This window comes from Lagopus muta, chromosome 7 (genome assembly GCF_023343835.1).
Source record: "Lagopus muta isolate bLagMut1 chromosome 7, bLagMut1 primary, whole genome shotgun sequence".
NCBI lineage: Eukaryota > Metazoa > Chordata > Aves > Galliformes > Phasianidae > Lagopus > Lagopus muta.
The window spans coordinates 8,801,238-8,816,633 of NC_064439.1; the positions used below are offsets into that span (position 1 = coordinate 8,801,238).

Genomic DNA, 15,396 nt, shown 5'->3' on the forward strand with positions numbered 1-15,396 from the left:
AAATGGAAATTGCAACACACCACCCTGTACATTTTCAAGACTGTAGGTGCTTCTTAGGCTTCAAGTTGTCCATTTGTAGTCTGCTAGTTCTCAGGAGCATGTTTACTTTATGAATCTGTTAAATCAGATCTCTTAAGAATCTTAAGAGTTTAGCTTAGAATAGATAGAAATATCTGAGTTGTTCACACTCGGAGCTGTTTTAATAGAGAAGGGTCTTTGAGGGTATAGTTTATTCAATAAGTGATAGATACATTAAGGTAACATTTTTTTCTAGCTAGCTCTGGCCACAATAAAAGCCCGGAGTCTCTTTTTTTCAGATGTAGAGCATTTAAAAATACCAGCATTTGCTTTTCCACATGGATGATCACTTCAGGGAGGTGATATAATTGGCAGATGCTTATGACTCCTCTGAGGCACCTTTAGCTGAAAATGCTTTGCAGAATCACAGAATCACAAGGTGGAAATGACCTGCAAGATCATCCAGTCCAACCACCCTCCCATTCCCAGTACCACAAGCTACTAAACCATATCTCGTAGCTCCTCATCCAGGCGCCTCTTGAACACTGCCAGGGACGGCGACTCCACCACCTCCCTGGGCAGCCATTCCAGTGCCTGACCACCTCTGAGAGAAAAAGTTTCTCCTAATGTTCAACCTAAACCTCCTCTGGTATAACTTCTGGCCGTTTTCTCGGGTCCTACTATTTGCCTGGGAGAAGAGGCCAGACCCTTTTGCACCACAACCTCCCTTCAGGAAGTTAGGCTTTAGTTAGTGCAGCAAGTAGAACTAGTCACATCTTTCATGTGCTGCAGAAATGTAACTTTGAATGCCTCTTTAATGCTTTTGCCCTCCCCTTCTGTATTTTCAAAACTGATGTTGACTTCTGTAGAGATTGACCATTAAGGTGCACATCACATGATCTGCTGGCTAGTTAGTTAAGTTTATTAACTGTAGGAAGACATACCCACTGTAATTGATGGATCTCTAAGATTTTTCTAGTGTGGCGTGGTATGTGACCTTTGCAATCTTGAGATGGAAAGCAAAAGTTTCATTCTTCTGTGGATCATTTTCACTGAAAAATGATGCATGGAAGTTTGAGAGACTTTCCTGTGGACAGAGAGAATTTACCCATCTACCAGATTGTTCAGAATCTTGTATTTGGAATGTAATGTAATAAAGAGTAGGCATATATCTGTCTCAAACATTCATCTATTCATATGCTTAAGTTTTTAAAAGCCTATATATGTAAGTGGGGAAAAAAAATGTGCTTATATAAAGCAGAGTTAAATAACCCAGTTAAGTATTATTTCTGTAAAGAAGTAATTCAGTGCTGGTAATGATTTGATTAAGCTTTGCTGAACTGGCATTGAACTTTATAGGTGTGAAGTCCTAGAGATTACTAAGTCCTAGCTCTTAAAATTTGAAATGAGACTTTAATAAGGTAGGTTGTTTTGGATTACGTACTAGTGAACCACAGTTACTCATGTTCTGAGATATTTAAATATAAAAGTAGGCTTTGGTAAGTTAGAGTAAGTTCTGATTTCATGCATTACTAATTTTTTCTCAAATTTTAGCGTGAAATTTCTAGAATTTCACTCATAGTACTAAGTGTATATTGAATATATGTATTTCTAATACCTAGGTCATCACAAACTTGGTGAAAATGCTGAAAGCAAGAGATACAAGGAGAAATTTCTGTCCACCAAATCATTGGCTCTCAGAGCAAGAAAACATTAAAGCAGATAAGGTAAGTGTAATTATATTCTTTTTCATAGAGCATTACTGGTGATGAAGTTTAACTTTTGATTCCTAACAATATCAGCAATGTTGATATTGCAGTTTTAATGTTGTTTAAAATGTGTAGTAACACTGCTTATCTCTGTAGTATAGAAGTCTTGCATCTGTTAAGAAGTTTCTGTGTTATATCACTTTACCAGGTCATAAAGTAGGACCTACACTACAGTGCAGTAACTAAGCTCTATTTACAACAACAGAGAGCTGGAAATTGTGTAGCCTTTTTTTTTTTTTTTTTTTTTTTTTTGCAGTTAATTTTCATATTATTTTAAGCTCTTAAATTAAAACTAGAGTAGTTGTTCTCTAGTGGATTCATACCTCAAAATTTACTTCCAAAATAGAGTAAAACTCAGCTGTGTTTTCTGTGCTTGTCTCACCTGGAGCTCACTTTTTTCCTAAAAGCCTTTGAACAAAATGGAGTTGCTCGAACTTGTGTATGTATGCATGCAAACAAAAATGCTGTTATGAATGTGCGTGTACCTCCTTTGAATCATTGAAAATCTTAAGCCAGTTGTGTCTGAGGCAAACTGCCGTGCAGTGCTAGATGTTCTAACAGTTGAAGGTGTTGCATGGCAATGAAAAGCAATAAATTCTACCATTTATTTTTTATTATTGCTTATTTGCTTACCTTATGTTTGGAATTTCCATTTCTCTGTGTGACAGTTCTTCAGAGTTGGTAGGAAATAAAGTCCACACACCTTAAAGAAAGTAGTAATCTTGAACAGTAGTGTTATCTTGATTCTCAATTCAAAGTAAGAGAATTTATTTTACGTCTCAGAATTCAAACTCTACTTCTGTAGGATCTTAAATATCAAATGTTAATCTTACTAGGTTACACAGCTCTATGTGCCATCTGCTAGGCATGTATGGAGAGTCAGAAGAATGGGAAGAATAGGACCATTGCAGTCGACTTTGGATGGTAAGATACAATCTATGCAGCTGTTGCTTCACTAAGGCAAAATAAGCTTACCTAATGTGAAGAGAACTTACCTTTTGCAGAGTTGAGCTGAACATCTTGTATAGTTTTAATAATAACAGAAGACAAAGCAGTCATTTATAATCTTGAGTATGTTTCTGTGTCTTTGGAATATTTATTGTGTAACAGCTTCCCCAAGATTCTGCTGGTTTTGCTGGCATTGATGGGGTGTAATGGTAACAAGTGCTAAGTATTAAGAAGTGTGAATATGCATAAAAGGTAGTTGCAGAAGACAGAAAATGCATACATTTGTGTAATATACAAAATGATAAAGTTTTATTTTTACTGTATACATAGTTACTATAACAAATGTTTGGTATCATGATAAGTATTAATTGCGATTAGTAAATATTGTCTCTGGACGTTTTTCTTTGAAGCACTCAGAATAAGTAAACTTTATGGAACTTCTAAAGAAGCATTTGGGAATTGGGCTAACTTAGCTATCAGGGAAAACTTACACTAGTTGAAGTTTAATTGCACTAGTGCACTTTTTAAATGTTGACAATCTGTTTCTGCTTTTCAGACCTTTGTATCTTCACTGTTTTAGAATTTCATCTAAAATTTAGAATTTTGGAATATAGCGGCCTTTAAGGCTACTATAGAGCTCTGCAGAACTAAGTGATTTGTCCAAGTTTGAGACCTAAGGACTTATTTTTGATGACAAATTTTGTTTGAATAGTTACAGTGACATTAGTCTAGTTATTAGGTAGCAACTAATTGGTCTAGTGTAAATATTGTTGAGAATTCTGAATCAAATTTTTGTTCAGTTTAGTTTCTGCTTTTGGAAATGATCAGTTGTCAGCTGTGGATAGTAGATTTTAAAAACAAGTGCTTAGCAAAAATTGCTGAAAATCTGTATGCTTTTTAGGTATTGCCACGCTGTATTGTCTCAGCATCTTTCAAATGCAACTTCCTCCTGTTAGAGCTGTTCCATGTTTGTTACTGCCAGGTTCTCATCCTCCTCCTAGCTTGCTAGTCTCCTCTTAGTCTCCTTCCCCTCAGATTTGCAACACTTTGAGCTCGCTCCTTTCTTTCCCTTCCCATAACTGCATCAGTGCATTCTGTTCCATGAGTTAGCTTGAATTGGGTGACAAACACGTAAGCTGATGTACTGGGCCAATAAGAACTGAGATCTCCTTGCTTTTTGTAGTCTGGTCATCCAGGGAATTTCTGTTCTCGAGCCAGTTGCAATTTTTTTTTTTTAAAACTTGTATTTTTGAATCCTGTTTCTCTGTTAAATTTAAAATCCATCTGTGTAGTTCAAAGGTGCATTGAAGGGAACGGGTCAAGACTACACTGTGGATGTAAATATCGTTTTGATAAGAAAGCAGACCAAAAACAGTGCAGTCACCTGCTTGTTTTCACACATTCGTGTTAAGTGTGTGTGTGACTTGTGCAAGCCCTCTTGACTCCATACAGGATGAAGCCAATTAGCATGAAAGTACGGCTGCATCGCATATGGCCGTGTTTATTTGCACTTTTTCATTTGCCTAAATGGCAGACTCGTGAGTTCTAAATGCCCTCTGTATTGATGACTCTGTCTCATATTTCTCTTTAAAGAAAGAAGCTGTGATGGAGAAATGCAGATAAAATTGACTAATTGACTGGAATAATTGAACCATCGAAATCATGTAGTAGTTTACCTTTGCTGTACATGCACTTTTTATTTAAAATGCTTTTAACCCTTAGCTTAATAGACAGCATACACTGACTTTTAATTAAGAAACTGAGAGTAATCACAGATAAGTATTTTTTCAGAAATTCCACAGTCTTGCAGTGTTCCTTCCCCAAATAAGTATACATCAGATATAGTAGTGCACTGGGTGCATCCTGTAGTGCATCCTGTTAACTTAGTGGCTATAATATCCCTACTTAAAGTGCTTTGAGGAGTAAAAATGGCACCAGAATCAAAGAAACAAACCTCCCCCAACCAAAAAAGCCTGACAAAACAAAAACCAAACTCCTCTACAAAATGTCTCATTGGTGAACATTGCCATGATGCTCTGTTGTAGAAGGGCAGTATTTCTGTAGTAACTAAGATTTCATGTGATAACTGTAACCTTGCTATTAGGAGAGAAAACCTAGAGAAACAAATGCTATTTTTCTGTTGATTTCTTTAGATTTGGTTTAATTCTTATCTTTTAATGTGTAAAAGAGTTTGTTTGAAAGTGGATGTTGTAGTTGAAAGCTCTTCAAACTTTTTGGTTACTGGGATGGGAATATTGTGTATTCCTGTGATTAAAATCATAATTTTATACTTTTTGTGCTACTTGTCTTCTGTGATGTTTAATTAAAAAGTTAAAAATTCAGTGATACAACAACAACTTTTCTTCAGAAGAAAGCTTAAACATGAATACGTCTATATATATTTTGTTCTCAGATTGCTTTTTATTTCTGGTTGCCTAATATGTAATGAAAGGTAAGGCTTTGTGTTACTGCTCATAAACCAACTATTTTAGTACTTGTATTTTAATGCAAAATAAATTGATATTAAAAAAAAGTCAGAATTGTTTAACATTGTTTCCAAAATGATTAAAAGTATTATTTCTGTTTTAAGTGGGTTTGGAACCAGCACCTCTTTCTGTATCTGAAGAACGACAGCTTGCAATTCTGACAGAGCTACCTTTTGTCGTTCCTTTTGAAGAAAGAGTAAAGGTACCTAATTTCTAAATTAATGTTTAGTTTTGGTTTTTGAGATTGTTTCCTTTTGTTTTTCAATAAGCTTAAAAGAGCATGTGGCTAACTAGACACTGGCTTGTTTCTCTGCGGAGGTATCTGGCATGCCATACTTGTTCATGTGGCAACTGAATATATGAAGTCAGACTACTTTTTTTTTTTTTTTTTTTTTTAATGATTCTGTTGTCTTTTCTAGTAAATGTATTAAAATTAGGAACACAGATTCCAAGATATGAGAGCAATGATGCATTAATTCCTGGTTGATCTACGTGATTGCACCCTCTTGTGGCACGCAGTGTGCTAGCTTGTGTATCTACTACAAACTGATTGCAGGCGCAACACTGGGGGCTGGTGCAGTGGGTGAATTTACTCAGAACAAGTTGATAGATGTCCATTTTAACAAAACAGTGCCTAGAGATTGATTTTTTTTTTTTTTTTTTTTTTTTTTTTTTGCACTCAGTGTCTCAGTAACTGAATGTGAAGAATGATGTGGTTTAAAACCTGCAAGGTTACTGTACCGTTTGACTCATTTTTGTGTGCTTTCTAGATTTTGAATGTATAATTGCTACTTCTATCAGCTATTTCAGTTTACAGTGTATATGTATATGTATATATTTAAGCTATAATTGTCATAAGGCTTTTTGAACTGCTTTTGTTGTCAAAAGTACCAAATACTTTAAAAAAAAAAAAAAGTGAAATGTCTTGGAAACATTTAATTACAAGACACCATCAAGGGAATGAAGAACAGTTCCATAGGGAAAGTAAATCAGTATTTGTCAAAAAGGCAATGGCAGATTTAGTGGAAGAGGACTTGTTTTTTTCAGGCTTCTGTGAAACAGTTGTTCCCACAAAAAATCTTAATACCATGTGACAGAACTGAACTGGGATTACAGCGAAACAATTGGAAGTGACGTCAAGCAGGAATCTGTGTTAATATTCTGTCACTGTCTACAACCTCTAGGCTCATAAAGCTTTAAGTTGTACGTATCTTAAGTTTCTGGAATTCATAAAACCTGTTCTCTGTTATCACAAAAACTGAAATTTAGCTTCTCGTTTTGGAGTATGGCATCTTTTCAATCATTAAAAGTTGTTTGGGAGTTTGTGAGAAGGATAAAGCTCCAGAGTGCACACTTCCATTATTCAAAGACAAGATCCTCTTAAACTGCTTTTCAGACCCAGTATGGCGCTTTTGGTGTAGCAGTAGGAGACAGCATGCTCGCAGAGTCTCCTACCACTCCTTTTACTGCAGGTAGTTTTGTAGGAAATAGCATTATTACTATTATTTTTCCCCCCCTTAGCTGTCATCCATAATAACAGGCCTGGTGTTAAGGTCATGTTTGCTCTGTGTATCCTTTCATTTTCTAACTTCTTCGAATTTCCAAACATTAGATACTCTTATAAGCAATTACTCATTCCAGTTTCTTGGTGAGCTATTCAGCTTGCTGATCCCATGATCTGTTACCCATTTGGCCTTAAAGCACACTAGTATGCAGCTGTCAGTTAGATGTTCATCACTAACTACAAGTAAATAAAATTTGTATGAAGAACCTTGATCCTTTATGGGAAGCAATAACTTGAATTTTGAGTATTACACCACTTACTGAGATTTCCCCTAGTAGACTTTTGCTGCTCATACCCTTTGGTACAGTTGTTCAGACAACTTTCAGTCTGCCACACTGTCCATTTCCCTTAGCCCATGCTATTGTCAGCTTGCCAGTGCTTATGTTACAATGTGTGCTTCAGGCACTTTTCCATCTGTTATTATTAAGTTACTACAAATACTTCAGTTAGGCATTGGCATTCTTGATTTTAGGAATTGCGCTTGCATGAATATTGGATCATTTAGGAGTCCAGACTGTACCAAAACAATTTTTTTCAGCGATAATCACCATCAAATCACTCTTTGCACCTAGAGTTGTGTAGTAATAGTTAATAGATTGTATTCAGCATATTCTTACGCCCTGTCCATAAAATGGAAGTGCCCGCGGTTGTGCATCTTGATGACGTTCAACTATAGGAAAGCTTAAGATCATAGGGGACTTTATGAGATTCTTCCCCCCTCAGTTAGGAGTACATTCAGAGTTAGATTGTGACATTAAGAATCAATCGTCCTGATTTCACAGACTGTCTGTATGATCTTTTCTGATGCTTAACCGTGCCCTTCCTGATTTTTCTTTTTTCTTTACGTCTGTTCAGTGTTTCTTCACGTTATGGCTTTTTTTTCTTGGCTTTTTGCTGTTGCTACTGCAGGGAAGTCTGGCTTTGTCTACAGTGATTCTTCTACCAGCAGAGTCGTCTTTGCTAATTATAGCATCCCTATAATAGTAGATTTTAGATTTCACTCTAGCTTTGTCTGCTGTTGTCAGATTTTCCACTTTCATGATGTGTGTATGTGATTGTGTGTAAACATCTGTGCAAAAAACCAAAAATTCTTAGTTATGAAAGCAATCTGATGTTATTGGGAGATTACATCTCTTAGAAAATATACTGAATTATTCATTCAGTATGGGGAAATATGTAAGAGAGGACATCAATAAACAGATACTCCCTGTATTGGGGATATTTTGAACATTATTCATGCATTAAGCAGAAAGGCCATGCTGCATCTTGGTATGGAAACAGTTACAATTACTATTCAGAGGAATTCTTAACGGGATCTTATTGTGATGACTTGCACAGGGGCAATGTGAAGTTAAATCTATGCTTCAGCTTGCATTATTTATTTTAGTTGGTATGACATTCAGGCAATGCTATCCGCTGTATCAGTGTGAATTACTTGCTCACTGCTTCCAAGAGGAGTACTGACAGCTCATATCTTGATACTGGAAATGTTCCTAAGCATTATGAAAACAAAAATAATTGTTTACTAGTACTGAGGATTGCCTCTGTGTTCAAAATACTCATGATTTTTTTCCCTTTGTCTTTGAATACTTTGCATTTCAGAACTCTGAAAGTTAGGGAGAGGAAGCTGGAATGACTGACACAAAGTCTGTAGATGTGCCTCTTTATGTAGAAAGAATTGAGGATGGTATCTTAGCACAAGAAAGTTTTTGCATGTCTGTCCCCTCTTCTTCCCTCCCCTGGGATGTGGCTCTGTATTTCTGGAGCTCGATGTCAGAGAGGACAAATCACTTGAAAGTGAGTGCCCAAAGCAGCTTAAAGGGCAGTAATAATGGTGAAAAGCCATCTTTCAATGGATGTTTAGATCTGTACAGTAACTTGATTTTTTTTTTTCATTTTAACAGATTTTTCAAAGACTAATCTATGCTGATAAACAAGAAGTTCAAGGAGATGGGCCATTTTTGGATGGAATTAATGTCACCATTAGGAGAAATTATATTTATGAAGATGCTTATGATAAACTTTCTCCTGAAAATGGTAGGTTTACAATGAAGTTATCATCAAATTCAAACGCATTTAATCAGTCTCATCAGGTATTTACGTATTTGCTTACTTGATTAAAATAGTAATGAGCTACTAGATCTTTTGCAGTGGCTGTGACTAAAAATGGCTGTCCTGTTCTTCTAGCCAGCAGAATTTTTGTGCAGGAGAGCATTTCACCTGAATGAAGAACTAATAAGTAATCTTTAAAAACAGTTCAGTTTGTGAAAAGACTGGGCAGTTCCTAGTAGATCTGGAGGTATTCACTAAGCTTGATGCTTGGTGAATCAGGAGAGATTCTGATGCTGAACATTCTTTCATGGATATCAATTGTCCATCCATAGTGTGTGCATTTGTAGCTCATGAAATGTAGAGGTAGAATTATTTATTATTACTCGTTTATTATTGGTTGGTTTGATGGTGGGAGGTAAGTATAGTTGATGCAAGGTTTATTATAAAAGCTGTTTTTATACACTAGAAGCCTTCAGTGAGTTGAGCAAAAGGGCTCACTTTCTTAGGTACGCACACACAGATCAAGGACTAAATATTACTTGCTCTGGGACTCGTATTAGAAAAATTCAGAGAGAATCTCCAGTCAAGTAGGAGGAAAAAATTCCAGCCACTTCTGTCTTACTGCCACCTCACAGAATCACAGAATCACCCGGGTTGGAAGGGACCCCAAGGATCATGTAGTTCCAACCCCCCTGCCTAGCAGGGCCACCAAACATACACATTCAGATCAGGTTGCCCAGGACCCCGTCCAACCTGGCCTTAAACGCGTTCAAGGACGGGGCATCCACAACCTCCCTGGGCAGCCCGTTCCAGGGCCTAACCACTCTCCTAGTAAAGAACTTCCCCCTAACATCTAACCTAAATCTTCCCTCCTTCAACTTAAAACCATTTCCCCTAAATGGAAACCTAATGAAAATGGAAACCTAAATGAAAAAACCTCCTCACCTCAAATAACTGTTCACATTTCCAACAGAGAAATGGCAGGTGGCAGCTGAAGTTGAAGGTCAGATTTTTGCAAGAAAACTGAGTTGAGCTAACATATTGATGGTGCCTTGCGAGCAACAGCTCCTCAGCTTGGGTATCTGACTTGTCTGTGGTGCTGACCTTGCTCTTTTCCAGGAGTAAGCAGTTATCTATCAGAGCAAGCAGGAAAGTAATCCAAAGAAAGTGATGAATGCTGAATCAATGAGCTGAAATGGATCACTTCAGGGTTGAGAAGAGTGGACCTATGGAAGGGAGGAGCAATGGTGGTGGATAAAAGGAGAGTGGGAGCACTTCCTTTGGTAACAGGCTGAGAAGTAGTTTTAGTTATTTCTTGTTCTTTCATCCTTTTGTATGCAAAAGGCAGGGAAGGATTGCGGACGTTGGGTATCACTCTTGCTCCTTGTAGAGTTTCTCTGTGTTGCAAGCAGATGTGTACAGTACAGTATTTGTCCATCAACAAGTAAATTAAAAATGCTCTCTTGTAAGGTTATTTCTAGGATGTGGCAACATCACAAACAAACAATACATCAAATTTGACCACACAGTGGTCCCACTCAATGGAATTACATGCCATAGCATGGAGTCCAAAGTAGCAGAAGTATTAAGTTTGGTTTCAAAGAATATTAATTAAGGTGTTGTGTAACAGTTGGTCCCTCTAAGGGAATGCAGTGCTTACTGACGGTTCCTTCAGGCAAGACAGAGTAGAACCTTCCATTCACAATGCTTTATATAAACAGAATTTTCAAATAATTATTGGGGCTTACGAAAATATTTGGGAGAATTTTTCTTCCCCTACCAGTGTCTTTCTCATTCATCTTTTGAGTTCTCTTACAGCAAGATGCCTTGTGCAAATTGAGTCCTACACATTGAATATCCTGAAATTCAAGCCAATAATAGATTTTTGCAACAGTACTGCTTACTAGTATCTTTTTTTAAATATACAAATAGCATAGATAGAAACATACACGTTAGTTGCAAGCAAAAATTCAAGGAGATAGTTACATTTGAGTCTCTTTCTCCTTTCTCTGCAGAACCTGACCTAAAAAAGCGCATTCGTGTTCACTTGCTTAATGCACATGGTCTTGATGAAGCTGGTATTGATGGTGGTGGAATTTTCAGAGAATTTTTGAATGAACTACTGAAATCAGGATTTAACCCTAACCAGGGATTTTTTAAGACCACCAATGAGGGACTTCTTTATCCCAATCCTGCTGCACAGATGCTTGTTGGAGACTCTTATGCCCGACATTACTACTTTCTTGGAAGAATGCTTGGAAAGGTAAAAACAGTGCTATATAATTTAAAGCTATCATAGTACTGAAATTATTCAGTAAATGTTTTTGGATGGGGTAGATGGGAGACATTTTCCTCAAGTGTAGAAAGTTCCTCATAACTCTCGAATGTTGGATCCAAGCATTATTTCCACATCTTACTGAACTTTCTCATTCATTTCACTAAGTTACATCAAAAGTACAGAGGAATTGACATACTCTTAACTAGCAACAGAACAAAATGTGCACGTCTATCTCTGTGTTTACCTTCTTTTTTTAATGTTAATTTGCTTGAAACCTATAGGACTGCTATGTTTATGATGATTTTTAGCATGGGACATTCTGAAATTTGATTCCAGTTCAGATTTTCATCCCTGGGGATCTGAAATAATTTTCAGAATTTGCTATGAGCATTTACAATATTTATGAGGCATTTAAAAATAGTTTCACTAATTCTGCTTGGGTTCTTTTTTATGTGTATTTTGTATCTTTTGAAAGTTATGGTTTTTGCTGTTTTGCTGTTGTAGACTTCAATGACTGATAAACACATGCTGGGCTAGATTATTTTTAAATTTCTTTTAAAGAAACCATTATGTTATTACATTCATTTTTCATCTGTGATCATATTTCACACTGAGAATATTTATGAGTCCTTGAAATTATTCTTTAAAGCTAATAATTGTGAAAGACAGTTTAGAATACAGGTTCTATTTCAGAAAAAAAAGGTATAGATTGCTATTCTGCTATCTAAAATGGAATGTATTAAAAATGAAGTCTCACTTAGATGCATGAAGTATTTTGGGGCTTAAAGTCCTGCAGTGAGATTTCACGTATGGTTGGTGTCCTTATTTTAATCCACCTGTAAGCTTAAGAGTATGTCAACAAACGTGTTGCTGAGATGGATTGCTGTTCTTTGTAGTTCATAGAATCATGGAATGACTTAGATTGGAAGAAATTGTAGTCTGGCCCTATAGAATTGTACATGTAGTTGCAAGAGGAATCTTTTCAATCAAATGATTGTAACTTTCAGTCTTTAATTTTGTCTGACAAAAGCACACATTGTTTTCTATACTTGAATTTTAAATGTTAGCGCAGACAGAAGTTGTAGGGGGTATTTTATCTCCTGTAGAATCGCTGCAAGTACAGCTTTTTGTCATTTTAAAATCAGAAGGTCTATTATTTAACTTTTTGAAGGCATAAATTGTTTTTGTATTTGCAGAATGTTTGCGTAAGGTATGAACTGACAGCATCATTTAATAATTACCCATACCCAGCTGCACAGACACCTTTTTAGTCATGTATTTAGAGACCTGATGAATTCAACAGAAAGATAAGGCACGGCCGTGCAGTTCAAAACCTGTGGTCTCAGTTAAGTTATTGAACACCCACTCACCCGTTTTCAGAAATGTGCCCATTTTGTGCTTTGCACAGGGTTATTTGAGAGCAATAGTGGGTTATTAAAAGCCCCTTTGCAAACATAGCAGACATATTGCAAAGGAAGCAATCAGGCATCCACAGCAATTTCTTATTTGTGGAAACTGGTATGTAAAGAACACCGCCACTGAAAACTCTCACTTAAGTTTCAACACTACCAGAGAACAAATGCATTAAAATATAATAATTTATCAAAATTCTCTGTCTCTTGGTAACCACCACTCAGCTGTCAATACTGTAGGCTCGCACCTAATTCAGTTTTTATTCTCATCAGGAAATTGTTTAACAGCTTGGCATCTTCTGTGTTACTTGATCAGTTAAGAAATAGAAACATCAGAAGACTTAGAAATTGTCTTTAAAAATTGTGCATATAAAAATTGTGTGTTTAAAAATTATTGTAAACCTTGAATGAATTAGTAATTGTCTAGATTGTACTTCTGTAGTTAGGGAAGAAATTCAAATCCATCCTGCACAGACTGTGTGGCTGTCCAAGCAGCTTTTACTGATGGCTCAATGAGCAAAAAGTCTTGTAAAAAAAAATAAGACCATGTGATCACATAATTGCTTATGTTGTGTGAAACCATTCTTAAAAAAAAAAAAAAAGAAAAAAAAAAAAGAAAAACAACGAAAAAACCAACCAATATAGAAATGAGTTTGCTTAACCAACAGCTACTCAAACACTTCCAAAGTTTACGTTTCTCAACTTTCAATGACTTTGCTCTGCAATGTAAATATTATTTTAACATCAGAGCTTTTTAAGCAGTTTCATCTCCTTTTCCTGAAAGCAGAAGCTGAGCTTACCACAAGCACGTTGTGTAGTGGTATCGTACCACCGGAGGGCTTTGCAGCTGGAACCTTTTCATTTCCCCTACTGGAAGAACAGTATTGGCTTCCTGAACCCTGAGAGCTGACAGTGTCATGTGCTGTCAGGGACGTTCAGACAAAGGTGTGCTGTCCCCAAATCCTTCTTTGTCCTTTCTGAAAAGTAAAGACCCGTGTGCACTTCCACAGTTGAGGATGGGATGTTGCAATCCTTTTGCTCTCACAGTAGATATGATTGGACAGTAAGCAAGCACCCAGTTTGGTTAGCTTGCTTTCCGCAAGCAGTAATGTTATATCAGTGCTAAAAATCTTTCCACGTGCAGACTTTCCTGTTGCAGCTTTGGCAGCATAGCAGACTTGATTCTCTAGAACCAACAAAAGTTGTGTTGGCAGGCAGTCAAATCTTGGAGCGACAGAACTGGAGGAGAGTTTGGGAACAGCATCTGAGAATCTGAAGTGAGGGTTTTCTCTCGGCTGGTTTTTGAATATCTGCTGCAAACACGGAACGTCGGAAACATTGTGAACCACTTCAACAGAAGCAAGGGTCAGGAAAACAGTGTCAGTTGCAGAATTTAAATCTGAACTTCATTATGTTCAGGCCTAAGCTGAGTCTTGTATACCAACTATATTGTCTTTCTCCATTTCCTGCTTAGATTTTGCATTTATTTGGTGTCATTAATGTGATAGGAAGAAGACATTCACAGAATCATAGACTCATGGAAATACCAAGGTTGGAAAAGACCCACAGGATCACCCAGTCCAACCATCTACCGATCACCAATAGTTCTCACTAAACCATGTCCCTCAACACAGTGTCCAGAAGAATAGTATGACAGAACCGTAGGGGTTGGACAGGACCTCTGGAGCTCATCTAGTCCAACCCCTTGCTAAAGCAGTTCCATACAGTAGATTCCACAGGAGAGCATGCAGGCAGTTTTTGAGTATCTCCAGAGAACGAGACTCCGCTGCTCTGAGCAGCCTGTGCCAATGCCCTGAGAGGATTTTTGTCATGTTGAGATCTTCTGTTTTCCAGTTTGTACCCACTGCCCCTTGTCCTGTCACCAGAAAGCACTGATGGCCTGGATCCATCCACTTGGCTCCCGTTCTTGGCATTTAGAATTAGTTTATGTCAAGTATAGATAATTCTTACGGTAATTTAGTTATGTTTGATGATACATTAGCATTAGTTTAATTATATGGCAGGAAACCCACAGAAATAATTATCTTTTTTTATAGTTTCCTTCCTTTTGGACATAAACTTGCTGGTTTCTGTGTACCATGGCTCTGCAATGGATGCCTTTGCACCTCTAAGAGGCTGACACTGAAGCTGGAGATATTAGTCTAATGCACTCAAAAATTTCAGTTATACTGAATTCAGCCATCTCCAGTTCTCTTTCCTCATTCTAGCACATTGATGAGAACAAGGAAGTTGTGCATTCATTTTGCTGAAGAACATACGAACTGCCTTTGTAATATAGTATTAGATCTCTTATCCTAAGCAGTAAAACAGTCTGCGGTCTGTGGAAGACATTGGATTTCTGAAAAGGTTCAGATTTGTTGTGTCAGAACTTAGTTTCATCTTAGATGTTTGGGAAGGCAGTATAAAGAACTAAGTATAGTAGTAGATTGTTATTGCTTTAATGGTGGAACTTTAATGTGGAATTGTTAATCACACTCAGATTATGTTTCTGTACCTTAAAAAGTATGCCATGTAGTTAGAATTTATAGCTTTGCATGGTGCTGTTGCAGGTGAGTTCATTTGTTGTGCAAAATACAATTCCTGGTTAGAAGGTGCAGTTTGAAGACTACCAACATCTTGATTTTGCAGAAATACTAAAGCAGTTCTTAATTATCCTGGGCCCTTGTCTAAAATAGTTTGAATCAATGGGAGCTTTTCACAGCAGTATCTGGATCAGATCCTAAGATCTTAAATCTGCACGTAAAGAGTTGCAAACTAAAAGCAAATGTTTCTGTGTACCTTTTTTGAGCCAAAAAAAGCAAGAAAACTCAACAATTAGAAGAACTGGACATCGTGTAATTGCAGTATT

The 15,396-nt window shown here is 36.9% G+C and overlaps 1 protein-coding gene across 1 annotated transcript in view; it reads left to right on the forward strand.

Moving 5' to 3' along the window:
- Window positions 1-15,396, forward strand: part of UBE3C (ubiquitin protein ligase E3C) — a 66,358-nt gene that overhangs the window by 31,912 nt on the left and 19,050 nt on the right. Inside the window, exons 14-18 of the mRNA XM_048951016.1 lie at window positions 1,641-1,745; window positions 2,624-2,711; window positions 5,326-5,423; window positions 8,690-8,822; window positions 10,853-11,100. Coding sequence (XP_048806973.1) covers window positions 1,641-1,745; window positions 2,624-2,711; window positions 5,326-5,423; window positions 8,690-8,822; window positions 10,853-11,100 — 672 coding nt within the window. The remainder of the gene's footprint in view (window positions 1-1,640; window positions 1,746-2,623; window positions 2,712-5,325; window positions 5,424-8,689; window positions 8,823-10,852; window positions 11,101-15,396) is intronic.